The following is a 26946-nucleotide window of genomic DNA, read 5'->3' on the forward strand; positions in this document are numbered from 1 at the left end:
GATAAATGTCAAAGAATGTTTTCCCATCTTCCCACCAGTGTTTGAATGGTGGTTTGCTGTTCTTGTATTGTACTTTAGGGAGAGATGTGAACCCCCTTTTTTCATTTTACAGTTTCATTTACTCTGTACACAGTGAGAATGTTATGTCCCCATGGGGAGTGGAAGGCTTAGCTAATCCTACAAAGTGCTTCCTTCTTGGAAGGAGCTGCAGCAGAAATGCAAAGTTTTAATATCAGTTGGATATAAAAACAGCACACCTGGGAAAAGAGAAGACCTGCAAGATGCTGATGTAGTGGAGGAGAGGGACAGAGATAATGGGAGAAAAAACCAAGAGGACAAAAAAGAAAGTGGAGCTTGTTCCATCTCGTGTGCATTATGTACAGCTTACCGCACTCTTGGGGGGACTCTCAGCCCTGGTCACCCGAACCAGAGGACATCAGGCAAAACATAACACTGCAGAACTGCAGACATAAGCACTGGCTAAGAAAATATGGACAGACTTTAACCAATGAACAGATATACATTCATTGCTGAATTTTCAACCTTAGTTTGTCTTTTTCTTCAGAGGGCTTACAGCATCTTCTTTTCCAGGTATTGAAGCAGAGACCGAGGTTTGTTGCCTTGAAGAAGCAGCCTTCTTACATTGGCAGTGAGAACCTGGAGCTGCGCGATTACCAGCTGGAGGGCCTCAACTGGCTGGCTCACTCGTGGTGCAAGTATGTACAGATGCTATGTGATGTTCATTTTGTCTCCTTATCTTTGTCCCAGTAGGATCTGGCTCTCTTGTTTTCAAGTGAGGTTTTTACCTGTCCTGATCCTGCAGCTTGAAGGATTTCAAATGTTATCATGCCCAGCTACACTGCAGACACTGCAAGCAGGAACTATCTAGAGCATCAACTTAAGAAACTTTGTGTGAAAACAAAAAGCATGTTCCCTGTCTGGGCCTGTTCACATGCTGTATTTGGCTGCTGTATGAGCCTGGTGCATATCAGCCCTAATTTTCCATTGCCCTAACTGAAAAAAAGGTTTCTGCCTCGGCATGCTTGTGCGCTTGTTGAAGTCTTTGAGAAACGTCCTTCTAAAATTAAGGCCACTGACTCCTCTCTCCCTTTGTCCTTGCATGCCAGTTTGGAGTAATCATAGTTGTTCCCTTTTTGCAAGTTATTGTTCCATGTATAGTCTGCACATCTGTGAGATCCACTTGGAAGCACTCAGATAAATGTTTTTGCACTGCCCCCTTTCTGTCCCTGTCGAGGATTGCTACTCATCCTGGTGCACAGTAAATTAGTAGTGGCAGAAACATGCACTCAAACAGGATTTCTGTTTGTTCTCTCTCTTTTCAGGAACAATAGCGTGATCCTGGCTGATGAAATGGGCCTGGGCAAGACAATTCAGACGATATCATTCCTGTCATACCTCTTCCACCAGCACCAGCTGTATGGCCCTTTCCTGGTGGTGGTGCCCCTCTCGACCCTCACCTCGTGGCAGAGAGAGTTTGAAGTGTGGGCACCTGAGATCAATGTGGTGGTTTACATCGGAGACCTCATGAGCAGGAACATGGTGGGTAATCAGAAAGCAAAAGGTGTGGGGCTGGGTAGGAATGCTGGGAGCAAAGCAGCAGCTTCTGTGTGACAGGTGACATACGTTCTGCCAGAGAAGCTGATGGATGGTACTGGCAGGACTGGAAGCAGCTGGAGCTCATGTAGCTGAGTGCTTGGCTATATTCCACTGCTGCAGGGACTTTTCTACCTTATTTCCCCTCTTAGAGTGAGCACAGGAGTGCTGGCTTCCCTCAGAGGGCCTGGAAACCACTACAGCACTGGGCTGAAACATGCTGCAGTAGGGAGTATGGCAGTGCCTCCGTCCTGTGTTCTGAATTATTCAGGCAGCGGAGCACACAAATGTTGTGAGTCTGGTGGTGTCACTAGTGAGAGGATGCATTCCTTTGGCAGATGAGGGGTAATGTCACAATAGCAAGTTGTTTTGGTCTTATTTTGTTGCCTGTGCAAGGGCAGTTGAACCATGTGCACACTAAAACGAGCTGCCCCTTGGGCACCCTGAGCTCATCAAATGGCACCTTGAACAACGGGGGTTTGGACTTGGTTGGAGTCTCTGGCTATAGCTACACTAAAATAACAATTGTTAACTCTTTCCTGTCAGTAACATTGGTCGAAGTTAACATTTGTCTCCTCTCACAGATACGTGAATATGAGTGGATCCACTCTCAGTCTAAAAGGTTGAAATTCAACGCACTTATCACAACATACGAGATCCTCCTCAAGGATAAGGTGGGTAACGGCCTCAGGAATTTTTTTTATTTAGACTTTCTCTCACTTGCAAAGGGGGAAGCTAGCCCCCAATTCGTGGGTTTCACCCACTGCAGTGTCTTCACTCTTGTACTGTGGCAGTTGCGTCATTCTTTATAATTGTAAGACATCAGGTGGGGCAGTAGCTTGATTTTACCTAGTTTAATTTAGGCTTTTGAAGAGGACAAAACATTACACTGAACCACTGGCCACAGGGCTAACAGTATCTGGATTTTTACACTTAGGAGAAATCTGCCTGTTTAGGAAATGCTCATCAGCCCTCTCAGGGCATCAGTGAGTCCTAGCAGAAAACAAGAAACATAATACTAATAAAAAAAATTAAAATCAAAACTCTCAGGTTACCTTAACTTTATAGGCTTGTTTGTTTGCTCTCCTGCTGCTGCTACAGTAGGGCCCCAGGGCCATGGACAAAAGGAGGATTAAGGGGCTGGGGGGAGATCTGTACTTTCTGCATAAAGCAAGGGTGCTTTAAAATAGGTATACTTGCTGAAAGAAACTTCAGATGTGGCAGGAGCACTGTGCAGCATGGCTATTTTTCAACTTTCCTTTCTGGGGACGCAAAGCTAGCATAGGCATCTTGCTGCCAAGATTTTGTTAACAAGAAACTCTTGTGAGCCCAGCTTCTTTGGTGATGGGACCAGCACCAGGGCTGGGCAGGACACCCTGGAAAGCATACGCTGCAGATCTGGCCATGAAGAGAGAGGCATGTGCACGGTGGTGGGGCTTGTCTGACCCAGCATCTCCTTAGGGCCAGTTTTTTTTCTTATTTTCCTCCAGGCTGTTTTGGGAAGTATTAACTGGGCCTTTCTAGGCGTGGATGAAGCCCATCGGTTGAAAAATGATGACTCTCTGCTGTACAAAACGTTGATTGATTTCAAGTCCAACCACAGGCTGCTGATCACCGGCACCCCGCTTCAAAATTCACTCAAAGAGCTCTGGTCCCTCCTGCATTTCATCATGCCAGAGAAGTAAGTCCTCGTCTTGTCTATCAAATAGACTTGAGGGAGTACAGAGTGTCAGAAATCCCTGAATTATAAATCAATGGAGTTAGAGCAATGAAAGGGGAACAAACATTTGAGGGAAAAATCAGAGGTTAAATGACTAACACATTAGTATTTCTGGCAACAAATTGAATGGGGAAACCTAATACACGCCTTTCAAATCTCTGTGCTGTCTTGGAGCCATCTCTAAAAAGCTAAACTTGTCTTAAGCAATCATCTCAACCATTTCTGAGGCTTTCAGTACATACCTCTTGCCAACCACTTCATGGCAGTCTCTGGGAGTGTTGCTAAAGGATGGTGTTGTCAAGCTGATTGTTCGCATGGCCACATTATAACAAATGTTTTGTTTTCTTTAAAACAAAGTGGGCTATGTGCATTGCTACGGCTAAGACAAGCACTCCCCAAAACTCACTAAAATGATGTTTGACTGGAAAAAAGAGCTGTTCCCCAAATTCTTTTTGTTGTCTCAAAGAAAGAGTGAAGGAAAGGTTTGAGGTCTCCCAAGGGGAGGAGAAGAGCTGATCTCCACATTTCAAAGGAGCTGTTGGAGGTAGCAGCAATCCAAAAGAGCCTTCAGAGCAGTGTAAAACATAGTCCAGTTGTCAAAGCCCTGCCTAGGGGAGGGCACTGTGGAAAGCTCAGAAACTTCTGGCCAGGTAAATGCCAACAGGAGACAGCAGAGCAGAATACTGGAAAACTTGGGATTTTGAGTGTGGGGAGTCAGTGTGGAGGTCAAAGAGAAGAGGTTAGGAAGGCACCTAAGCCCAGAGCGCTTCTAGCTTTGCCACCAGTGTGGTTAAGTAGCCCGAGCAGAGTGAACCTTTTATCCTCCATTGTGTCTCCATTAAATTGATGATCTTCTGTCTTCTAAGACAAGAAGTATTCTGACCCTTCTTTGCTCCTCGTTTCTGTTGCTAGGTTTGAGTTCTGGGAGGATTTTGAAGAGGATCACGGGAAAGGTAGAGAGAATGGCTACCAGAGCCTTCACAAAGTTCTGGAGCCATTTCTCCTACGTAGAGTGAAGAAGGATGTGGAGAAATCTTTGCCAGCCAAAGTGGAGCAGATCCTCCGTGTGGAAATGTCTGCTTTGCAGAAACAGTATTACAAGTGAGTCACTTATTATGTTACTGGGAGTGCCAGTAGAAATGGGCACATCTTTCTATGTGCCTTGGGAATGTGTTTCAGTGTACTGTGTCCTTCAGAATGCAATGGGACAGCCATTGCCTGTAGTACCAGGAGCTTCCCAGTAGGAATCTCAGGTGGGGTCGTTGGTAACTTTCCTTCTGAAAAGGCATCTCCGGACCACTGGAGATGCTCTTCTAGAGTGTTACAATTCAGCTGGCCAGCTTTGCAGGTCAGAGGCTATGTCTTTCCTGGGGGAGTAAAGCTCCCCACAAAATTGTGGTGTGGTTTGATATTAAACTTAATAGGAAAGTAAGGTCAGGGTTTCTAGTGAGGAGACAGCAGTATCCTATAGAAGTGAAGAGAGATGGAGGGAGGGAAGTAGGCTGATGCCTGATCAAGATGTCCCTGAAGGTTTTGTTCTTCCAAGACTCTAGCATGCCTGTTCTGCACTGTGAAATGACCTGGACTTTTCATTTTCCTGCCTGCAGGTGGATTTTGACAAGAAACTACAAAGCTCTTTCAAAGGGAACGAGGGGGAGCACATCTGGTTTCCTGAACATTGTGATGGAATTGAAAAAGTGTTGCAACCACTGCTACCTTATCAAACCTCCCGAGGAAAATGAGAGAGAGAATGGCATTGAGACCCTGCAGGTGGGCAGTGTCTTTGGTTACCATTGTTTTTTCTTCGCTTTCGCCTTTCTCCTGTCCTCTCACCAAAATAAGATCTGGTGAAGCTTTAGTTTCTGCTGCTTCTCCATTAGAAATGGTCCTCACAGATGAGGCACTGAACCTCCTGCCCTCCCCTTCCAGTGTAGGCAATGTTTTGTGGCCGTCTGGAGTGGGAGGTGCATGCAATATAAGATCTAGTTTGTATGATTCATTTTGTGTGTGGCCTCTGCTGTGTAAATCCAGATGATTTGATTAGAGATATGTGGGAGAAGCATGACCCCAGAAGAACCAGATCTCTGCATGTTTCTGTGTAGTGTAAATAAGGGTAAGGTTGGAAAGCATCAGCTGGAATGACGGTTACTTCTTCAGTCTCTGATCAGGAGCAGTGGAAAGCTAATTCTCTTGGACAAGCTGCTGACCAGGCTGCGGGAGAGAGGCAACAGAGTGCTGATCTTCTCCCAGATGGTGAGGATGCTGGACATCCTGGCAGAGTACCTGACTATCAAACACTACCCTTTTCAGGTGAGAAATGTCAACAGGGAAAACAGTGGGGTTCACTTGAAAATTCAAGAAAATGCAGAGGGATCCTGGGCAATGGGAGCCACTGAGTTTCGCAGAGGCTGGTGCCTGGGATTGCAAGCTGTAGTGGGGATGTCCCTTCATTTCAGTGCAGCCCCATCTCTGCAAAACACCTCCTCTGACAGGCCCGTGCTTTGGGCTGTGTCCGGTGATAAACCCCGAGGATAGCAAATGCAGAGAGCTTGGCTGGGAGCCTGTAACGGGAGCTGCAGTGTCACCCGCTCTGTGACTCTTGCCTGAGCTTATTCCTCCCCCTGCCCCACCACCCTCACAACACAGCGGGCTAAGGCAGCGCAGTTATTTTTAATTGGTGGTTATTTTTAAAGATTAAATGCTCCAGGCAGGGAAGGGGGCTGTAGAGCTCCCAGAACTTGGGTGCAGCAGTTCCTCAGGGCTCCTTTACCTTCTCTCTTTCATCATTATTGTTGATTTTTCCAGCGCTTGGACGGCTCAATCAAAGGGGAGATTCGAAAGCAGGCGCTGGACCACTTCAACGCTGACGGCTCTGAGGTACCGCAGCTGGGTTTGCCCAGCCTCAGGAGGGTCCGGGTGGGCTGCCCGAGCAGTGGGCGTTTATGGCTGAGCTGCAGGGTTGTGACTGCCAAGAGGGGATTAGTTCCGTTCATTTCTTTTTACAGGACCCCAGATACTTCTAAAGACACAGATACAGCAGGTTTTGCAACTAGCCGTGTTGCTTTTTAAATATCTTCCACATCCAAAGAACAGGGCTGCATGTCACATCTCCAGAAAGTTTCAAAGAGGCTGAGAAGAGACAGAATTTAGCAATTCTCTCCTCATGGTTTGGGGAACGAGACAGTTGCTAAATGATTCCTCCAGTCTGAGGATGTTTTTGGATATGAAATGGCAGAGGCAAAAGGGGGGGGATTTTAAGTGTCAGCGGCCAGTGGAGTCTGGTGTTGGAGGTGAAAGTCTCCAGTGTAATAGGAGAGGACAACTTGAGCCTCTCGTTTGGGCTTGCTGACTCACAGTGATGGGTGCAAGGCACTTGTTTTGTGCCACAGTCAGCCCAGCCGTGAGAAATACCTTTCCTCACTCCAGAAGCTTGGAATGGAGGGGGATTCTTGGCTGACACAGGAGACAGTTAGGTGCTTCATGGTCATGGGAAAGTTAACAAATAAAAGTGAGAAGGAAACCGTGGTGGGAAAAAAAGAAGCTGCCCTTTCCCCTCTCCTGGGGACATCTGTGGGGGCTCAGACATCCCGGCTCTAACCTGGCACCCTGTGCCCTTGGGCAGTGACTCGAACAGTCTGTCAGTTGCTGATCTCACCCCCAGCAGGCTTTAAAGCAACGAAAAGCACGTGTTTGCCTGCTGCTTTTGTAGGAGTCTGGTGAGCAGCATGGTCTGACCTTCAGAAACCACTCCAAGGTGCCCTTCCTCTGAGCTGTTTGCGTTGTTCTCCCATAACAATGCATGCACAGCTTTCATCCCTGCCAGCACCGCTTCACTTTGTGCCTTGTCCTAAAGACCAGTGCTATTTATCCTGCATGAGCAGGGTGTGTGGGAAGGAAATTCTTTTTCTGCTTTCTTAAGAAGCACAAGTTAAACAGAGCCCTCCCTCTGTTTCCATGCATAGTTTTGAAGTCACCACTGCTGTTTTATGTCCGCAGGTACAGTCTGGCTAACTCACAGATGCTTTTTTCTTTCCCCCAGGACTTCTGTTTCTTGTTGTCAACACGAGCTGGAGGGCTGGGAATTAATTTAGCCTCTGCTGATACTGTTGTTATCTTTGACTCGGACTGGAATCCCCAAAATGATCTTCAGGCTCAGGCTCGGGCTCACCGCATCGGACAAAAGAAGCAGGTCAGAAGAGCTACCTGGGTCATTTTCTCTGTGGCTTCAGTGTGTGCATCTAAATGGGCTGCCACCTCACCAAAGCTTCTGAAAAGATGGTCTTTTGGCCCCAGTCCTGACTCCAGAGAGTACTGCCAACCCAAGGGAAGCTCATTTAAAAGCCAGGAAACAAAAAATGAGCCCAAATTTTCCAGATGCCAGGTCTTTCTGTTGGCTTCGCATCACACTTCTTAGCTTAGTGGACTCTCTTCTTTCTTGCCCTGAAAAACTTGGAAAGTAGAACATCCACCTTTACTAGGGTTTTGTTAGATATGTGAAAAGTTTGATGCTAATTTGGATTTAGAGTGATTGTTTCAGAAGATTTTTGCTCTGTGCTTAGTCAGGCTGCCAGATCTGTGTTAACCAGCCTGATTTTAGATGATCCCTCTGAGAGATAAAAAGTATGTGATGGTTTTTGTTCTAAAAGGACACATCTGGGCATGAAGAGACCATGTCAGCAGACTAGTCTCCTGCAAAACCACTGAGGGATGCATCGCTGTGTCAGCAGAGCGTGTTCAGGTCCACGAAATAGCTCTGTTCTCTTCTTGCCCTTTAGGTGAATATTTACCGCCTGGTCACAAAGGGTACGGTAGAGGAAGAGATCATTGAGAGGGCCAAGAAGAAAATGGTGCTGGATCATTTGGTGATCCAGCGTATGGACACCACTGGCCGGACTGTTCTGGACAACAACTCTGGGCGATCCAAGTAAGTGATTGTGTTGGGAGGCAGAGATGTCTGGTACAGTGTCTGGCGGAACCAGCTTCACCTGCTGGTATCTCACAATATTTGTTTGATAGGATATAGGGCAAAAGGCTAATAAATAATAGGAGCATCCACTGATTTGGCTTATACAACCTTGAATTTGGACACATAGGATAAAAATGGCCAGAAATCAGAAACTGGTTTTGATGCATTACCTGTTTTTCCTTCTGTATTCCTCCCAAAGATCATCCTGGTCTGAGGTATCCTGGTGGTGGAAGAGCTGTGGTTCAGCAGATGCTCCCCTTTCTCCCCCAGGAGATGGAGGTTGTTCCTTTTACAGAGTTGTCCGTGCTAGAGCAGGAAAGAGATGAGGGACTGAATAAAAAGGCTTTTTATAGTGCTGGGTAGAAAACTTACTTCTTGCTTTAATTAGGAAAAACTTTGTTATGGTTTTGTGCTGTAGCAATACCGACTTAACAGCTCAAAACGTATTTTCCTCTCATTCATTCTTGCAGCTCAAATCCTTTCAACAAAGAGGAGCTGACAGCTATTCTGAAGTTTGGAGCTGAAGATCTCTTCAAGGAGCTTGAAGGGGAAGAGTCAGAGCCTCAGGTAGGTTGAAATTGAAATCACAGAGCTGTTTGTAGTCCTCTGCAGGTCCATATGGGGGGTTGTATGTGTTTGCTCCCTCTTTGTATTTTGTCTGTGCATGAGAGCAGGTTGGTGAACAGGGCATGCATGAGTCCAGAGAAGCTGAAGAAAGAGAGCTCTGGGGTTGGGAGGGGGTTAAGGAGAGCCTTGTTGCCGGGGGTTGAGTTAGGGTATGGTCACCAAGAGTCCCTTGGCTCATGAGGATTCATTAGCTAGTTATAGCACAGCCTGCTGAAAGCTGCTCTCCCTGCCTCCTCTGAGCACTTCTGAGCATCCTTTTTTGGTTGTTCTCATAGAGGCAGGAGTTAGCACAGTGAAGTCGGATAGGTTGCTCTCTCCTGCCCGGCAGAGCGTTGCTTGACAGTTTAGTATCGAGTGCTTTGACCAATTCCCTTAATGGCCCGAGTAGCAGAGCTTTCCCTGAGGGAAACAGCCCACAGTTAATAGGTCTCACTGTCTGGAAATTTTCCCTGCTGTTCTTTTTCTTCTGTCCTATCACCCTTATTTATACTCTTTTGTACCGCTTGAGATAGTTCATCCCTGCCCTCGGTGATGACACCCTGCAGATATTTGCACTTTATTTAGCTCATATCAGCACAGTGCGTATTTAGCTATTGCACCCCACGGGTCTGCTCTCAAAGCCCCTTATTTCCTGCTGTGCTCGGCACCCTCTGCTTTATCGCTCTTTCTTTCTGACTGGTAGGAGATGGACATTGATGAGATTTTGCGTCTGGCTGAAACACGAGAGAATGAAGTGTCCACCAGTGCCACTGACGAGCTCCTCTCCCAGTTCAAGGTATGGACCCCCCAGGCTTTGTAGTGGGGTGTGGGAATGAGGCTCCCCACGTCTTGCCATGGTGGTAAGGTCAGTAACAAACAGAACAAATCAGACCCGGTGAGAGGTGACCTGTACCAAGCAGTTTGGTAGCTAGCTGGGGAGATATGTATTAATTTTGTTTCAAATAAGTGGTTTTGAATGCTGTGAATAAAATGCAGAATTTACCAAATTTGGAAACAAACCCAATAACTTACAGAGGCTCAGCAGTACTTCTTAAACTGCACGTACTTCCTCAAAAGCCGTTAGCCCAAAGACGTGGCAAAGAACCAGAAATGTAGTGACATAAGGATCAATTATAAAGTAGTTATGGAAATGTTGGCAAAATTCCTATGGGAAAGGAGTTGAGGATTAGCAGACAGCTATGGGGTATTCCTGCCAAGGGAGGGAATTGTTAAAAGTGTTTCTTTGCTTATAAAAGGTGGCCAACTTTGCAACCATGGAGGAGGAAGAGACAGAGCTGGATGAGCGGTCCCAGAAGGACTGGGACGATATCATTCCAGAGGAGCAGAGGAAGAAGGTGGAGGAGGAAGAAAGGCAGAAAGAATTGGAGGAAATCTACATGCTGCCTCGAATCCGGAGCTCGACTAAAAAGGTACAGCCTACCTCAAGGAGCTGAGAGGCTGGAGTTAAGAGCTGGCAAAGGCAGTACTCGAGGGAAGCCTTCTTGCTATCTGAGTGCTTCTTTCCCTCCTCCAAAGTTGGTTAGTAGGAAAGCACAGAGGTAGCACATTGACCTCTTGTTGGCATCATGCATTGGGCCCATGGTTTGTAATGCAGTGTGAGGGCGCGTATTGGATTTGGTACGACTTGTCTTAGCAGACATAATGAAAAGAACCTGTAGTGAGCACAAGGCAAAATATCCAACTCCATAAAGCAGATTTTACTGCAGTGTATGTCATTTTCTGCCTGTTTCTTTTCTTTGGACTTTCTATCTCCCTGGGCTGCTCTTGTCTAAATGTGGCTCTTGCAGGCAAAAGAGATGGCATCTTCCCAAGGTGATGGGATCTACCCCAATCCAACAGAAAGCAAACTGTGCAAGGAAACTCTTCTGGGATGTGGGACTTTAAGGGTTTATGAACTGTTCTATGTGATGAGCTGGGGAAAAACACTGAAGTGAAAAGTAGAGAGAAGGATAATTTCTGTCAGATGATTACAGATTCATTTCTGAGGTGTCCTAGTTTTCAAAACAGCCTAAGGGACTGTGGCACAAAACCACAGTAATCTAGGTGTTTTAATTTATCTTATACCTTAGTAAATCAAAATGCAATTGTGAAACTGCTGGCTAGAAGGTTCTAAGGGGAGGATGACCACCAGAGCCTTAGCTATCTGGAAACTGCAAGAGGGTGCGGCCTCTCTGGGTTGCTTACATGGGCTTCTGCATCTTCAGGAAGAGATGCTGATGTTTCACAGTCTGAACGTGAAATAGTGCCAGTGCATGGGAGGGACAGAAAAGGTTGGCAGATTAGCAGTTGTTAACTGTACTGCTGTTTTTCTGGTACATACAGGCTCAGACAAATGACAGTGAATCAGATGCAGAAACTAAGAGAAGGCTTCAGAGATCGTCTGGATCTGAAAGTGAGACTGACGATACCGATGACGAGAAGAGACCAAAGCGCAGGGGGCGTCCTCGGAGTGTTAGAAAAGATACTGTGGAAGGATTTACTGATGCTGAAATCAGGAGGTCAGTGCTGAGTACCAGAGACAGTTCAGAAAACAAATATAGAAATCCCATGCAGGTGGAGAAAACCCCAGATTAATCCAGGAGGTGTTCAACTGTAAGCATGTCACTGGTTTATGTGGAACTGGTTCACTGGACCAGCTTCTGCACCTTTTTATAATTTGGTTTGCTCCCAGCTGATGATCTCAACATTCAGGTGTGTGCAAAATGGACTGGATTGTCTTTAGTCAGGCAGCAGTGAAGCTGGTATCTTCCTAAAATTAATCCTTGTTGTAACTGCCCTTCCTGGGGCAAGTGGATTGAGCTAATTCCATGTTATACATGAGGTCTTAAATACCATGAGATACAGAGATGGAAAAGCCAAGGACTCTGGCCTTCCTGGTGTTTTTCTGGCAGTAGTCCTGATGATTTAAGCTTAAGTGAAAGGCAGGCTCTAGCAGAATAACCCCATGAGAAGCGCTGGTCCAGCTGATCCCAGCAGTTGTGTATCCTCTTCTGCACAGTGTCCCTGAAGTCAGCCGGGGGCTGAATTCCAGAACATTATTTTCTTCTCATGTCTTCTAACTCTTGAGCCTTTCCCAAAGATCTTTGTCTTATGGCTCTGCCCAGATGTTCAGCAAAAGGTGGAAAAGAGGGGGCTGTGAGTTTTACTTGACTCTCCGTCTCCGAGTTGATGTCAGGAGATGGTCAGATTTTTCAGATTGTGGTAGCTGCCCCATATCCAGCCTGAAACCATAGAGAAGGAAGGAGGCATTGTATGTGAACTATAGCAGCCATTTAGGTTACTGTGATGTAGCAGAAAGAGACTGAAAGAGCACAAGATGAAAAAAAGAAGGGGAAAAAAAATAACTCATTTTGAAAATAATCTGTAGTTGAAGCCATTGGGTCTACTCCCAGCACAAGGCACTGTTCAGTTGGAGTAACAGTGTCTGACTCTTGCCCTAAAGTTGTGTGTTAGCCATGGCAGTGATTTTCACAATAAAAATAAAATGCAAAAATAAATAACAATCCTTGTCTGCAAACCTCTGTGATAGATTGCACCACATTTGGCTCTTCTGTGATGGATTGTTACACATATAGCCTGAGTATTAAAATTACTAGTGACATTGATTTAATGCCTCTTTTCTCATTGGAAAAATGAAGTTAATAATTACCAACATGGTGTGAGCCAATGCTTTCTTTCAATTTATTTTTTTTACAGTACAGTTATAACCTTCCTCTTTTTTTTCCTCTTCTGTCAGACATCCAACATTCATAACAATGTCGTGTTCTTCTCTAGCCGAGGTCACAGAACTTTAGGGGGGCTAATGGATTAGGCTTCCCAGAGCTGATTGATCCTTAGCTAATCAGTGTGGAATGCAAGGTTGATAACGTGTCAGGCTGTAATTAATACATTCAAGTGTGATTGTGATATTGGACCCACTTTTTATGGCAGTTGGTTTAATTTATTGTTCTTTTTTTTTTTTTTTTTGCTTAGGTTTATCAAGGCTTACAAGAAATTTGGACTGCCTCTTGAACGGTAAGTCCCAACCTGGCCCTGTTCCAGAGGGTTATCACAGGGGGACGTTTTGTTTCTAAGCACATCCATACACACATTGCTGCGGGTGTTTGACACAACCTCCGCAGACAGCACAAAGCTTCGCTGTCGTGTGATCGGTATCCCAAGTGCTGCCATAGCAGTCCCTCATGTCTCAGTTGATGGGAGTGATGAATGCTGGCCAAAAAGCAGCTCGAGCAGTTGTGGCGCCGGGCTGTACACAGCATCATCCTGCTGGCAGGGTCTGGCCCTTGGGGCATTTCCCTTCTGCCTAGAAAGGAGAGGGAGCAGCTGCTTGAAGAGCAAACGCTACCCAAAATGCTTGCCAAGCTTCTCTATGCATATGAGTTTCAAGACTGAATTTGGAGCATCTTTTTCTTGCTGCTGTATCCCTCATGATGGGAAGTGGGTGGAAGCACACGCTGTGCTCAAGTGTGGGTTTGCAGAGCCCTGCACGAGTGCTGTGCCCCAGCACAAGTGATGGAGGAAGGGAAATGGGCGCATGTGCATGTATTGTATGAGAAATGACTGTTTTTTCAGCTGGTTGTACTCTTCTGTTGTGAAACACCAGGCTTGCGCACAGGCCTTGATGTTACTAACATCAGCCAGGCAAAAGGGATAGCAGATGGCAGCTTTGGACCAGCAAATGGAGTTAATATGGAATTGGGAAGGCATGAAAGCACACTGGACAGGCACAGAGGGTGCCTGTTGTGCCCAAGATAGACAGTTCTCACCTTTGCTTTAGTTCTGAAAAATCCGAAGGATTGGATTAGTTATGCATCTGCACTGTTCTGCAGTTGTTAGACCTAAAAAAAAGACTAAAACTGTGTTGTGCCCTGTGTGAACTTGACTCCTGTAGTTTTCATCCATCATACATATACAGCATTGACTACTAAAAGCTATGAAACAATTGCTCAGGAAGTGACTGGGAGGAGATATGCCATATCAAATACAAAACTTGCTGTTCTTTTTCCCCTTTCCCAGGTTAGAGTGTATTGCCCGGGATGCTGAGCTGGTGGATAAGTCTGTGGCTGATCTGAAACGGTTAGGGGAGCTCATCCACAATAGCTGTGTGTCAGCAATGCAAGAATACGAGGAGCAGCTGAAAGAAAATCCAGGTGAAGGTAAGCAAGAGGGTTGTGTGCTGCTGTTATAATATTTTTTGGGGTGCTCCATGGAGCTGATGAGAAAACTGTTCCCTTGTTGGACAAGGAGGCATGCTACATTGTGACTTAAAAGCAAAGAACAAACATGCACTTAAGCCATCTCATCTCTGCCAGGCAGCTCTCACCAGCAGAGGGAAACCCCTGAGTCTTCTGCTCAGACTGAAAAGTGCCATTTGGGTCTGTTGGCTTCTGCTCAACATGAGTTTCGTGAGAGGCTGAAGTCATCAGCTTACTTAATATTGTGTCACAAGGCAAAGCAGATCATGTTTTAACTGTTCCTGGGACTGGGAATCACTAATGCTGAGTGCTCCATGGTAAAGCTGGATCCACAATTAGCACTTGCTAGAGCTGGCATCATCCACCACTCTTTGTATGGCTGGTCTGTGCTGTTGATCTGGAGATACAGGGGTCTGGGCTGGATTTCCCACTGGGTCTCTCCCTGTTGCAGCTGAACAAAACTACTGAAGCAACAGCTCCAGCATACTTAGATATATTTTTATGAAAGTGATACTGAGGGGTGTTTGAATTGTAGATCTAAGTGAGTTAGTGAAAGAAAACTTATTTTTTGGGCCTGCCTTAGCAGGCAGCCTAGTGCTTAAATAAGAGATTGTAGGCAACGTGTTGATCTCTGTGTGTCTAGACATTTTTATAGAGACTCTTCTTTCTGTAAGAGTTCTCTTAGTTGCTGTGTTTTATTGTTAAGCAGGGAAAGGACCTGGAAAAAGAAGAGGTCCTACTATCAAGATTTCTGGTGTCCAAGTCAACGTGAAATCCATCATCCAGCATGAAGAAGAGTTTGAAATGCTGCATAAATCCATTCCTGCAGACCCAGAGGAAAGGAAGAAGTGAGTTTGGCTAAGTAGGCAATGCAGAAAGAGGCTCAGGGAATTTGCGTTTTGTAGTGGAAAGAGAATAGCCTTAGATATATGGATTTGCTTTACCCCTCACTGCATTAAAAGTAGCTCATGTTTGAAATGCCTTCAGGTACCGTCTGACGTGCCGTGTCAAAGCTGCCCATTTTGATGTAGACTGGGGAGTGGAGGAAGATTCTCGCTTGTTAGTGGGAATTTACGAGCATGGTTATGGAAACTGGGAGCTAATTAAAACTGATCCGGAATTGAAATTATCTGATAAGGTAAGTTACTTTGCTTGTTGCTTGCATTGGGTCCATTGCAGTTCATAGAGAACATGTTTGATTTACTCCAGAAACAGATGTTTATGTTTGTAACCACTCCAAAAATAATAATAAATAATAATGAGGAAAACAGTGACCTCCATGGAATGTTACATGCTTGATGGAAAGCAGAGTTGTGTGTTATTTGATTGGCAGTAAATTTTCTCTGAACAGTACCATATGAACCACACTGAAATGATGCAGGAAGAAAATGGTAATGCTGACATATGTGGTTACATGCATAGTATAGAGAGTGCATTGCATAATTGTGAGTTGATATTTCCTTCAGCCTCTCATAAGAAGCTGAGTCTGAATTTCTGTGCAGAAATAATTTTTCACAGATTTGACACTGCTTGTGTCAAGACTGGTCTGTGTTAGCTTTGAAGGTGTAGTTACATGACTGGCTATGGCAGCAAAGCCAGCTGGAAAGCGTCCATCTAGTTCCTCTGTTCCTCGGTCATTCCCATAAGAACTGTTTGTGAGGGCCATGTTGAAGTGATCCGGGTTAAAAATAAGCCGCCATCCGTTGTGTCAGCACAATGGAAGGAGAACAAACTGCAACACAGGGCTAAGGAACATCGGGACTCCCTACACCAGTGTTGCTGCCAATATGCTGCATTCCCCTGACATCCCTGCTAGTGTTTTTAGCAAAGATCAGACTGTGGCTGAAACCCCTTCTACATCAAGTTCAGAAAATCATTTCACAGTGGAAGCAATTGCCTGAGACACGCCACCCAGTTTCCATTGAAGTACAAAGGTAACCTAGCTGGCAAGCTGAGATACTCCCTCCACAGAGTGGCAGCCTTGTTTTCCACGAAAAATTCTGCTGCAGCAATGTCTCAGGTTAGCAAAGGGGACCAGCCTGCTGTGACAAGGCTGTCACAAACAAATCTGATGTGTCAAGGAGAGTGGACTCAGTTTTGCAACTCAATGTCCCAAATATAGTTTGCAAAGTTTTTTTTTTTTTTCTTTTTGCACACTTATGAGAAAGATCGTAGAGAACGTAGAGAGCTGCCTTGGGGTCCTTTCACTTCTGCAAAAGGCTGAGGGAAGGGATGCTTGCTAGAAGCTTTGCTTTTGGCTAGACAGGGAGAAGAGTCTGTGGGGGGGCTGGAAGAAATTCTTGAACCTTCTTGGTCCCCCAGAAGGTGCAGCATCTCCAAACATTTGCTGGGCCTGGAAGGACTGTTGCTAGTGTGTATGTCTTTTGTCAAGGTTTGATAGATGCATGTGGGTCTATTTTTTTTTTTCCTTCTTTATCAAAGATCCTACCTGTTGAGACAGATAAGAAACCTCAGGGAAAACAACTCCAGACCCGAGTTGATTATCTGCTGAAACTGCTGAAGAAAGATCTGGACAAGAAAGAAAACATGAAAGATGGGGAAGAGGTGAGATGTGTCTGCTTGATTATGGGGGTTTCAGCATGAGTGGCTGGCTGATGGCGGGAGACAGCCTGTGTTCCCAGGGCACTGAACATCACCTACGTGAAAGAATATGGACTTGTCTGTTTGATTGCATTGTGATACTGAAGTGATAATTAGTAAGGGACAGGTAATTAATTATTACACTTACTGAAGGACTCGGCCTCATCAGGCTTCCTGCCACCCTGCTGTTTGTGAGATGTTCAGGAGATGGGTTATATCCTCGGGAAGCAGCTGTAGCTATTTGCTTGCTCTGACTTGTTCTGTGTTTTCACCAGGGCAAGCTAAAGAAGAGGAAACCACGAGTAAAGAAAGAGAACAAGGCTCCCAAAGTCAAAGACGAGCATGGGAATGAACTCTCCTCTCCTCGGCACTCAGACAACCAGTCAGAAGAAGGTGAAGTCAAGGTGAGTCAGCTTGGTGGAGAGCAGCTTTTCCAGGCTTCCTTGAGCCTACGCTGTTACTGCAGAACCTCACCTTGAGGAGCACTTCTAGCAAATGCCCTGTGGAGTAGGGGGGAGATACAGATTGCATTCCCACAGGAGATTGGCAAACTCAAAAACATACCTACAGCTGTCAGGGTGAAAGAAGGACCTTTCCCACCCACTCTTTTAGGTTAGTGCTCTAAGTGTTTTGGGGGGATCCTAGAATGGCCACACAAATCCTCATACTGAGTTGGAGGAAAGGTTGTCTCAGGACAAAGCCTGTTGCCATTATAAAGGAGAAAGAAGAATTGTTTCCTTCTCCTTTTCAGTACGTCAGCCAGTGGTGAAGCTGGAGTTTACCAAGGTCATGCTTTTGCTTAGAAAACCTTCTGTCTTTGAGTGGTTTGGCTTGTAGTCTAAGGCTTTTTGTTCATGTGCTGATCGGTATCTACCTTAGGGGCTGCGTGTTCTCGAGCGCAGCTGGCATAGGAAAACAGTGCTTATCTACAGTTTGCCAGCTAGTTACAGATTGGGGCTTGTCTATTTTTTATACCCTTTTGTCAAGGGTTGGGTGGATTGCAGCACGGGGCTTGCTCTCTGGTTAAGGAGGTGTGAGGGCAAATTTGGATGGACCTCAAGAATTGTCTGTGTGTCAAGGATGTAAGTTTTATAAAAGAAAGTGTATGTGAGATGAGGGACTCTAACTTTGTGCTGTGACTGATTTTCTAGGAGGATGGCTTGGAAAAGAGCCCAGTGAAAAAGAAACAGAAGAAGAAAGAGAACAAAGAGAACAAGGAAAAGCAGACCACGACTAAGAAAGAAAAGGAAAGTGATAAAGAGAAAAAAAAGACAAAAGAAAAGAAAGAGAAGGTATGTGGTACTCTTAGGAGCAGTTTAAGAGTTAGGAAAGTCCCTGAGCAAAAGGGCAAGATATGATTCATTAAGGGCCCTCTATGAAGAGATGTCAATGAAGCATTTTGGGGTGAGGTATTATCACTTTTTCAGCCCTCCTGAGTTCTTATTGTAAAGAATTGCAATAAAAAGTAGAAAAGGCAATATATCCTAAAGCTTGATGGAATGTGAGCAAAAAGGAAGAGATTTTGTCAGACTGCCTTTCAAGTACAGCTGTCCCTGTGACAGCAGTATGGCCAAATAGCTGATGGTAAGGAAGAAAGGGGGAAGGAGCCTGGAGCGCTCAGATCAAAGTTGTGTTCAGCTGTGATTTATCACAGGGTTGGCAGCTCCTTGTCTGTATTCCCCTGTAATTTAAACTCTGCCCAAATAACCCAACTGTCCACACCATCAGGACTCTAAGTTGTCCTTGTCACTGTTCAGGACTCACCAGAATGAGTGTTTCAACATCAATGGTATGTTGTGGACTAAAATGTCCCTTGAATTTTGGGTACAACTGCCCTGAGGCTGGATTCAAATTGGAAGTGGGTAAAAGCTCCTGTAATAATGACCTGTAGTACCTGTCCAAGGAACAGGTATGTACTGCATGCCCAGTGTGTTTTGACACTGAGGTCATAAGTGCAAACCTAGAAGCTTTGTTGCATATATAGGGGAAAGTTTGCTTTCCGGTGATTTTTGGTATGACACTGACTCTTTGACTCCAGATAAGCCATACAAGTCAAAATTTACACTAATTTACATGATATGAGGTTGCTTTCCAGAGGGTCTAGGGACTAGAGACATCCCATGAAGTTGCAGATCCTCGTAGACATCAGGCTCTGTCCTTTGCAAGGGACATATATTCTTTAGCTTAACCTCTCTTCCAAGTCTTCAATGTCGGTTTTCTCTCCGTGAGTATGAGTATCATATTCACATCCACAATGTTGGATCTGACTTCTCTCTGCTCCCTCGAGGATGATGTAAAGCTAAATAGAGGCAATACAGCTAAACAGTTTGAGATCTTGGGAGGAAAGTTGTAGGAGCAGTGCCCGAGGTTTAACAACTGCCAGTAACAATAGTGTGGAGGTTGTTAGTTGGATCACTTGGGATCCTACAGTCTGGCTCATCATGTGATTTCTGTAATTTGTCCTTGTAAAGCCTAAAAGCAGTGAAGCCAAATCTGGAAGTAAAGGGAAGAGATCGCAAGGTCCCGTCCACATTACAGCAGGAAGTGAACCGATCCCCATTGGAGAAGATGAGGACGATGATCTGGACCAAGAAACATTCAGCATAGTGAGTATTTTCCTGGGGATATGGGAGGTCAGTGGCAAAGAGCCCAGCACGGCAGACAGGATTTGCTTGCACGTTATCCACGGATGTGCTTTCGGTGTTAGAGTGTGAGCCCCTCATAGTGCCCCGCAGTGATTTCCTCTGGCCAGTCTGAGAGTACAGCAGCCTCCTCTGTGCCTACCAGCTGGCTGCTGGATATGGCACTTCAACTGGAAGAACTTCAAAGCTCTTCCAGCTTCTGATTCTCACCAAGAAATCGGACTGTGCCAAGGGTTCAGATAACCCTCTTTGAAATTCAGCTTTGCGTGAGTGTGCATGTTATCCCCTCTGCCAGCCAGGGCAGAAGAGGGCAGCGTGTCCATAGAGCATGCAGAACGTCTCTTCTTTGGCTGGTAAGTTCACACCACTACTGGCCCAGGTTGCCCAGAGAAGCTCTGGATGCCCCATCCCTGGAGGTGTTGAAGGCCAGGCTGGATGAGGCTTTGAGCAACCTGGGCTAGTGGAGGGTGTCCCTGCCCATGGCAGGGGGGTTGGAACTTGATGATCTTTAAGTTCCCTTCCAACCCAAACCATTCTGTGATTCTGTGATTTGACAACCCTGGCTTACAGAAGACCCTGCAGACTTACGTAGCAATCTTTCTCCTGTAGAAACCATTGGGGCTCTTTCAGGTGAGGAAATACAGGAGAGTTTTGGGGGTAACTTTGTATGGCCGTAGGAGGTACAGAACTGTGTGAGCTGTAAGCACTTCCCTAGCTGTGTAAGTACTCTTGCAGCAATCATGCCCGCAAGGCTCGTTGTAAAGACAGACTTTTAGTAAAAGCTGTCATGGCAGACTCTCCTTGGCCTGATTTGCGCAGGGGAATGCTGAAATATCAGTTTTTTAAAAACTGTTCTCTAAACTCAAATCTGTGTGTTCCCTGCAGTGTTATTTTTGTCAGGTTTTTTTCTTTTACTTTCCCTCTGTGGTGCATGAAAGGTCCAGCCGGGCAGTAGAAACCTGTCTGATTTACTGTCTCTGTGCAGTATTGATGTGCACATGGTGCTTTCATCTCACATTTTCCAGTTTTGGTAAAAGCGATAGATTAAAGCGACCATAGATGAGGATGGACAGGGAAGCTATTGAATAAGCATTCATTCAGCTGGGGCTGTTGGTTCAGCGTGTCAATGCTTGGTTACACTTCTCTGCCTGCTGTGGGATCATGCAAGCACAGCCTGTGTGCAGTCAAACTGTTCCTCTAAAAAGGGGGACAGTGGAGATGGGGAGACTCTTGTCTTTTCCTTAATATTTTCTGCAGCATATCTGGCAAATTGCTATTTTTGTAGCTGATTTCTCCTTGCCTAATGGTCAGATAAAGCTAATATCTCATGCTAATGAACTTCCAGCTCTGTCTGAATAAAAAGGGAACAATGAAGAGCCCTGTGCCAAATTAATCACTTTCTGCTCTCTGTTGCTTTTTCAAGTGCAAGGAAAGGATGAGACCAGTGAAAAAAGCACTGAAGCAACTCGATAAGCCTGATAAGGGACTGACAGTTCAAGAACAGCTGGAGCACACACGTAACTGCCTCCTAAAAATTGGGGACCGCATCTCTGAGTGCCTTAAAGCCTACAGTGACCAGGATCATATCAAGCTATGGAGAAGGTGAGGGACCATTTTGTTTTCTTTGGCTGGTATATGATATTTAAAAATGATAGTTAGAGGCTGCTGGGTTTTATGTGGATGAGTGCCATTTGCCTCTTATTTAACCCATGAAATCGTGAGTTTTCTAATCCACTCGATCTGTGACCACTCTCGGGTGAGTGTTTTGTCTGCAAGTTGTGCTGGTTCCATTTACAGTGATTTCAGAGCTAGTTTAGATAAACCCGTGCAGACCTCTTTGTTTTGCTTTGAAGAACTTGGTTCCAACTCTCCTGCCTGAGCTGGGTTGAGACTGTTCTCCAGAGAGGGTAGAACTGATTTGATGTTGGTTTGAAAGCAGTTTGCACTTAACAGAAAATGTTCATGTCCTTCTAGGAACCTATGGATATTTGTGTCAAAGTTCACAGAATTTGATGCCAGAAAACTGCACAAACTCTACAAGATGGCTCATAAGAAAAGATCACAGGAAGAGGAGGTGAGATCTGAAGTGCCTTCCCTCTGGTTGCTGTCTTTAAAATTTGTTGCACTTGAAGTGTCAATACTTTCTGCCTCTTATGCAGCCTCTCCCCACAGCATGGGGAGTCTCCAGACAAATCCAGAGCCTGACAGACGAGACCGTTGCTTGCATAATCTGAATCTTTGGGTGGAAGAGCAGTTGAGTTGTAACCCTCTCTTGCATCTTGCAGGAGCAGAAGAAGAAGGAGGACATGTCCAGCATGAAGAAGCCGTTCCGCCCAGAGCCTTCAGGCTCCAGCCACGATTCGGTGATGTCCCAGTCTCACGTGCCTCACAATCCTCATTCCCAGAAGATCCACCTGCCTCCGTCTCACATCCAGCAGCAGATGCATGGGCACCCACGTGACAACTACGGCCATCCAAACAAGAGACATTTCAGCAACACAGGTGAGTGTTGGCAAGCCAGGAGAAGCCATCCCTCCTAACCTAATGGCTGTTTGCTCTTGGACACAAATCCTTCTGATGGGATGGAACATATATTATCATTGTACTTATTGCTGGACTAGAAAACATGATGATACAGTGATGAAAAAAGTATAAAAATGAGACAGAATACAATTTGCTAGAAAAATGATAAAGAAATTTAAATAGTAAAATTGGACCCACATAGTTTACGGAGGAGAAAGCTGAAGGGGCACAGCAATAGTTGCTATTTTTTTGAGAATTCAGCAGAATAATGGGCTTAAACTAAAGTCTGAAAGACACTTACTGGTGCTTTCCTCATTGCAGACCGAGGAGAATGGCAGAGGGATCGAAAGTTCAACTATGGTGGCAACAGCAACCAGATGTGGGGTGGGGAGCGGCATCACCAGTATGAGCAGCACTGGTACAAGGACCACCACTATGGGGATCGGCGATCTCGTGGAGAGCCCCACCGGAGCTCTGGGAACTACAGACCAAATAACCTCTCCCGCAAGAGGCCATACGAACAGTACAACAGTGACCGAGACCACAGAGGCCACCGAGATTATTACGACAGGTAATTCGTTTTCATCTCGGAAAGGCTGGGAGGAGTTTGCAGCGATGTGTCTGGCCACAGTGGCCAGGTTTTCCTTGGGGAACTGATCTCCATGCATTTGTTTTCTCACTGCAGGCACCACCATGATTCCAAGCGTCGACGATCCGATGAGTTCAGACCTCAGAACTACCACCAGCAGGATTTCCGACGGATGTCTGATCACAGGCCACCCATGGGATACCATGGCCAAGGACCTTCGGACCACTACCGGTCCTTCCACACAGACAAAATGGGAGATTACAAACAGCCTCTCCCTCCACCTCACCCTGGAGTGTCGGACCCTCGCTCTCCCCCCTCTCAGAAATCCCCCCACGATTCCAAGTCACCTCTTGATCACAGGTCACCTCTGGATAGGTCATTAGAACAGAAAAACAATCCAGATTATAACTGGAACATTCGGAAAACATAAAGTGACTGAGAGGGGGAAAGCGCACGTCTGAAATACTTGGTTTGGAATAATTGGTTTGATGCAACAGCAGCTGGTTTATCCAAGCCAGCAACCAGAAACTCTGAACATGCTGCTATCATCTTGCTGGGTCAAGGAGGATTTTGGGGGATTATGTGGAGGAAGTTTTTTCCCTAGTTCTTGGTTCTGGTTTGGATTCCTTTTGTCCTTTCCCCTCTTCTACCATTGAACGTTGGAACCAACCTTGCTGCCTCATTCTTTGTTTTGTTTTTGTTTTCCCCAGTTTGATGGACCCAAGGGAATTTTTCCCAGCCAGTGTTTCCCCAAACTGAGAAGGCAGATCGACGCTGCTTAGGATTGTGCAGAAGGCTGTGTGCCTGCTCGGACTTGATGTTAAGTGACAGATGCTGCTTTGGGATTGGGGATAAACTGGTTGGGCTGGGATTTGTGTGTAACCAGCATAGGGCAATGGGAGGGTATATTCAAGGAGGGACAGGGGAGTCCCTCAGCAGCCAAGCTTGGCTGACAGAGGGACTCGACATCCCTGCTGAGTGACTCCAAAGGAGTTGGAGCCATGCTGGTGACAATTCATCGCTTTTCTGGCCACATTATCATTTCTCATGTCTTTATCCATTTCAAGAAACTGGCTCTGCTTTGAGTGCCATTGTGTTCCCTGCAACAGAAGAGGTATGGGGCATCCTCTTCCCATCTCGGGGCTAAAACTGGCAAATCTTTACTCCAAGGGACTTCAGGATAGATTTAAAAAAAAAAAAAAAAAAAAAAAAAAAGACTTCCTTAGCAAAGGCTTAGTTCACTTCTAACCAGTAGGAAAGAAATTGGGGTGAGAACAGTATTCCCAGCTGGACAGGGCTCAGTCATAGCAAAACTCTTCTTCCTTTCTAACATGGGCAGCTTGGATGGTCCAGGAACTAACAGATGCTGTCTGGGAGCCGCAAGGTCAAAAGGTGGCTCTGGGCATCTGGGGGTCCTGAAGCTCCTAATCTCCCTGCCACTGAAGTGCTTCGATCTTTGGGCAAGTCATTTCTCTCTGTGCTTCGTTGAAACAGTGATCACAAACCTTTACTGCAACCAAAGGATGGTAGAGCAGAGTTAAACAGGAATCCAGTGGAGTGATCAGTGTTCAGCAATCACTTGCAGGGAGTCACCTTCCTGCCACTGTTCCAGCAGTCGGCAGCGACTCTGAATTGCTGAAAGTACCTGTGCTGAACGACCTTCTCTCTATCTAAACTGGAAATGACCCCAGAGACTTGGCACCTCAGTTAGCAGGGAGAGAAGGAGGAATTCAGGACTGGGTCCTTAAAAATCCCTGGAGCAAATGTCTTAAGAGCCAAGCATGGCAGAGGGGGAAAGAGGGGTCTGCAGCCCAGCTCAGTGGACTTCAGAGCTAACACTCCTCCAAGTATTTGAGCCGCAGCATATGATGCAGGACAGTGTCCAGCCTGGACTGCAGTGTGGTAAGAGGGGTTGCGCACAGATTGCTGGCCAGAAGTAGCTTGGGTGATTCTTTTTCATGTCCTAGGTCTTTGTTTGTAGAGTCACATCCCCGGAGACCACAGAGCTCTCCCAGCAGCTGGGCTGCCCAGAGCGTGGTGTCCAGGGATGCGTCATCTCCCGCAGCTCAGTATTAAAGAGCAGACTGTTCCAGACTCTTCTTTTTGTGGGGAACACAAGCTGAGCCTCCTGTTAAGATGCCAGTATCTGACCCTAATAAGCTGTGATGTCCTTTCTCCAGAAACACTGAGGGGAGATGGGTGTTCAGGGCTGGCTTCCCGCCTCCGGCCAGTGCCTTGGCAGGCGCGCACAAACCGACACTAATACCCCCATGTCTCCCCTCCGTGCGCTGCGTCCCTTGAAATCTGCTGCCATCACTCCCTCCTTTCTGAGCCTGCTGCTTTAACGGGACACACGGGAAGTGTTTTTGCTCCCCTTTTGTTTTTATTTTGCAAGATTTCCACCAAGTGCAGGGCAGTTTTGCTTCCTTAGGGGCACCGTACTGCCCCCAAAAAAGTGTTACGCTTGTGTTTACCAGTGCAGGAGGAGGTGAAGGCAAGTCTTCCACAGTCCCCCTTGGAGTTGCCGGGTGAGGTGATGGGAGGTGTTGCGACAGCGTGTTTCCGCGGCGTTTCTCACTAAGCTGTGATTGCAGGCACTTGCTGTGGTATTCCACAAAGAGGTCCTTTCTTTTCAGAGGTATTAGCATTTAATGTGAAAATGGAAGAAACCTCAGAGGGGCAAAGAGAATTGCTCTTTTTGTTCACCAAGAGGTGCTATGGTGATGGAAAGTTCGTGCCATACACTTGTAGCAAAAGGCAATACTGGCCAGACCAGTGTTACGGTTGGTGCAGGAAAACTTTGAGCCCCAGCAAGAGACATTTTCTGTGTCCAGATGTGGGCGTCTCTGCTTATCCCAGGTTCCAGGTGTGAGGTTGGTTGGGGTTTCCTTCTTGTGCAACAGCAAAAGCTTTACCCATATCCACCGAAGAGCTGTCCTTGCTGTCACATTGGCCTGATATGCAAGTCACATAGTTTTGCTCACTCATGGTAGGTGGGTCTTCACTGGGTTTAGCTTTAATGAAGCTGGAGAACTAGATTTTGGGAGAAAGTCTTCCCTGAGCGCGCACACACACACACACATGCATTTTATGTCCCCTCAACATAGGGACCATAACCAGACCCTGTCACTTGGATGTGAGTGGGATCAGAGGGGACAGGTCCACAGCCATAAACTTCACTGCGGTGTTTGTGTCACCATCTGTCTGGTACAGCTCTTCCTTCCAAACCAGATGCGGAATTCCCTCTAGCCTCTTTGCAGGAAAAAGTAGCAACTTGTTGGGTTTTTATTAAAAAAAAAAAAAAAAAAAAAAAAGTTTTTCAGCCTGACCCCTTTGGAAATGGTGTAAAGTTGTGAATTCACATGATGAAAGTCCTGCAGACCAAAACCCGCTGTGGACAGGCAATGCGGTGCCCAACTAGAGTGGATACTTAACAGCTCTCTGAAGTCCTTACGTGAACAGTTTAAGTGATCCACACAAAAATACTATTCTGCTTTCACCCGTTTCCTCCCAACCTCCGCCTCCCCTCTGGGGAGTGAAGGACTCTTACTGTAAAAATGTGGACTTTTAAACCTGTTGACTAAAAACAGTAATTAATATTAATTTATATTTGTGAAAAAATGCCACTGTCCTAGTGATTTCTGATGTAAATATGTTGTTTATATAGTATGTATTAAATTTTCCTACATTGTAAAACTGCTGTACTTTTGATTCTTGTATATTAAAAAGTGTTACTGAGATTTTCAGAACCGCGCCATCGTGGTGTATCTGGGGGGGGGGGGTCCTGCAGCCCCTTGGCAGGTCTGGTGGAAGCCCAGGGTGAGTGCTTAAAACCGGGGATTTTCGGGGATCACGGGACCCTTTCCTGCCAGCCACAGGCATGCCACGATGGATATATTCACTGTGGAGGAATAAGTGTGTTCTTCTTGGCTGTTTCCCATAGTTTCACAGTCTGGGGTGATAGAACTTGGAAACCCCTTTGGATGGGAATTTCAGGAGAAGCCATGCAGGTCCTCACCCTTTTCCACCAGGATTTCACTAGGATGGTACCAGTGTTTATGTGTTTATCCAGCCTCTGTCTTTCCTGGATCTTTTCCTGGTGTGTAAACTTCTTTTTTACCCTTTCCAGGGAGGGTTCCCCTTTCTGTAGAAGAAGTGCTGCTTCTGCCGCATTGGTGGAGTTCTCTGCTTTGTCCCCAGACCCTCCTGGGCAGGACGTGCCTCTCCCTGCTCCCCAGGTGGGATGCGATGGTTTGGAGCTGCTTTGGTTTGGTTTTTCCTTTCCACCTGTTCGCACTGAGGCCCACAGGGCAAGACACAGTGCAGGGATTGAAGCCATTTCTCCCAAGTTGTAAGAGCTCATTGTAAAAAGGGTTTTTCCCACCTGTAGTGACTGGGTCCAGCCCTTCCCAGCCTCTCTGCTGCTGAGCCAAGTTTCAGCCAAGAGTGAAATTTCACAGTTGAGTTAT

General features: G+C 46.0%; 1 protein-coding gene across 1 annotated transcript in view; it reads left to right on the plus strand.

Moving 5' to 3' along the window:
• CHD2 (chromodomain helicase DNA binding protein 2) overlaps window positions 1-22907 on the plus strand; it is a 28818-nt gene extending 5911 nt beyond the window's left edge. The window contains exons 8-34 of the mRNA XM_010084690.1: window positions 592-716; window positions 1344-1560; window positions 2199-2288; window positions 3105-3295; window positions 4247-4435; window positions 4942-5104; window positions 5492-5644; window positions 6140-6211; window positions 7374-7523; window positions 8110-8258; window positions 8771-8867; window positions 9610-9702; window positions 10163-10336; window positions 11250-11425; window positions 12900-12941; window positions 13944-14083; window positions 14829-14970; window positions 15110-15260; window positions 16565-16687; window positions 16999-17127; window positions 17875-18015; window positions 19195-19329; window positions 20789-20967; window positions 21340-21439; window positions 21651-21867; window positions 22210-22459; window positions 22574-22907. Of these exons, the coding sequence (XP_010082992.1) occupies window positions 592-716; window positions 1344-1560; window positions 2199-2288; window positions 3105-3295; window positions 4247-4435; window positions 4942-5104; window positions 5492-5644; window positions 6140-6211; window positions 7374-7523; window positions 8110-8258; window positions 8771-8867; window positions 9610-9702; window positions 10163-10336; window positions 11250-11425; window positions 12900-12941; window positions 13944-14083; window positions 14829-14970; window positions 15110-15260; window positions 16565-16687; window positions 16999-17127; window positions 17875-18015; window positions 19195-19329; window positions 20789-20967; window positions 21340-21439; window positions 21651-21867; window positions 22210-22459; window positions 22574-22907 (4122 nt within the window). The remainder of the gene's footprint in view (window positions 1-591; window positions 717-1343; window positions 1561-2198; window positions 2289-3104; window positions 3296-4246; window positions 4436-4941; window positions 5105-5491; window positions 5645-6139; window positions 6212-7373; window positions 7524-8109; window positions 8259-8770; window positions 8868-9609; window positions 9703-10162; window positions 10337-11249; window positions 11426-12899; window positions 12942-13943; window positions 14084-14828; window positions 14971-15109; window positions 15261-16564; window positions 16688-16998; window positions 17128-17874; window positions 18016-19194; window positions 19330-20788; window positions 20968-21339; window positions 21440-21650; window positions 21868-22209; window positions 22460-22573) is intronic.
• The last annotated feature ends 4039 nt before the right edge of the window (window positions 22908-26946 follow it).

Source organism: Pterocles gutturalis, unplaced genomic scaffold, assembly GCF_000699245.1.
Source record: "Pterocles gutturalis isolate BGI_N339 unplaced genomic scaffold, ASM69924v1 scaffold7135, whole genome shotgun sequence".
Classification (NCBI taxonomy): domain Eukaryota; kingdom Metazoa; phylum Chordata; class Aves; order Pterocliformes; family Pteroclidae; genus Pterocles; species Pterocles gutturalis.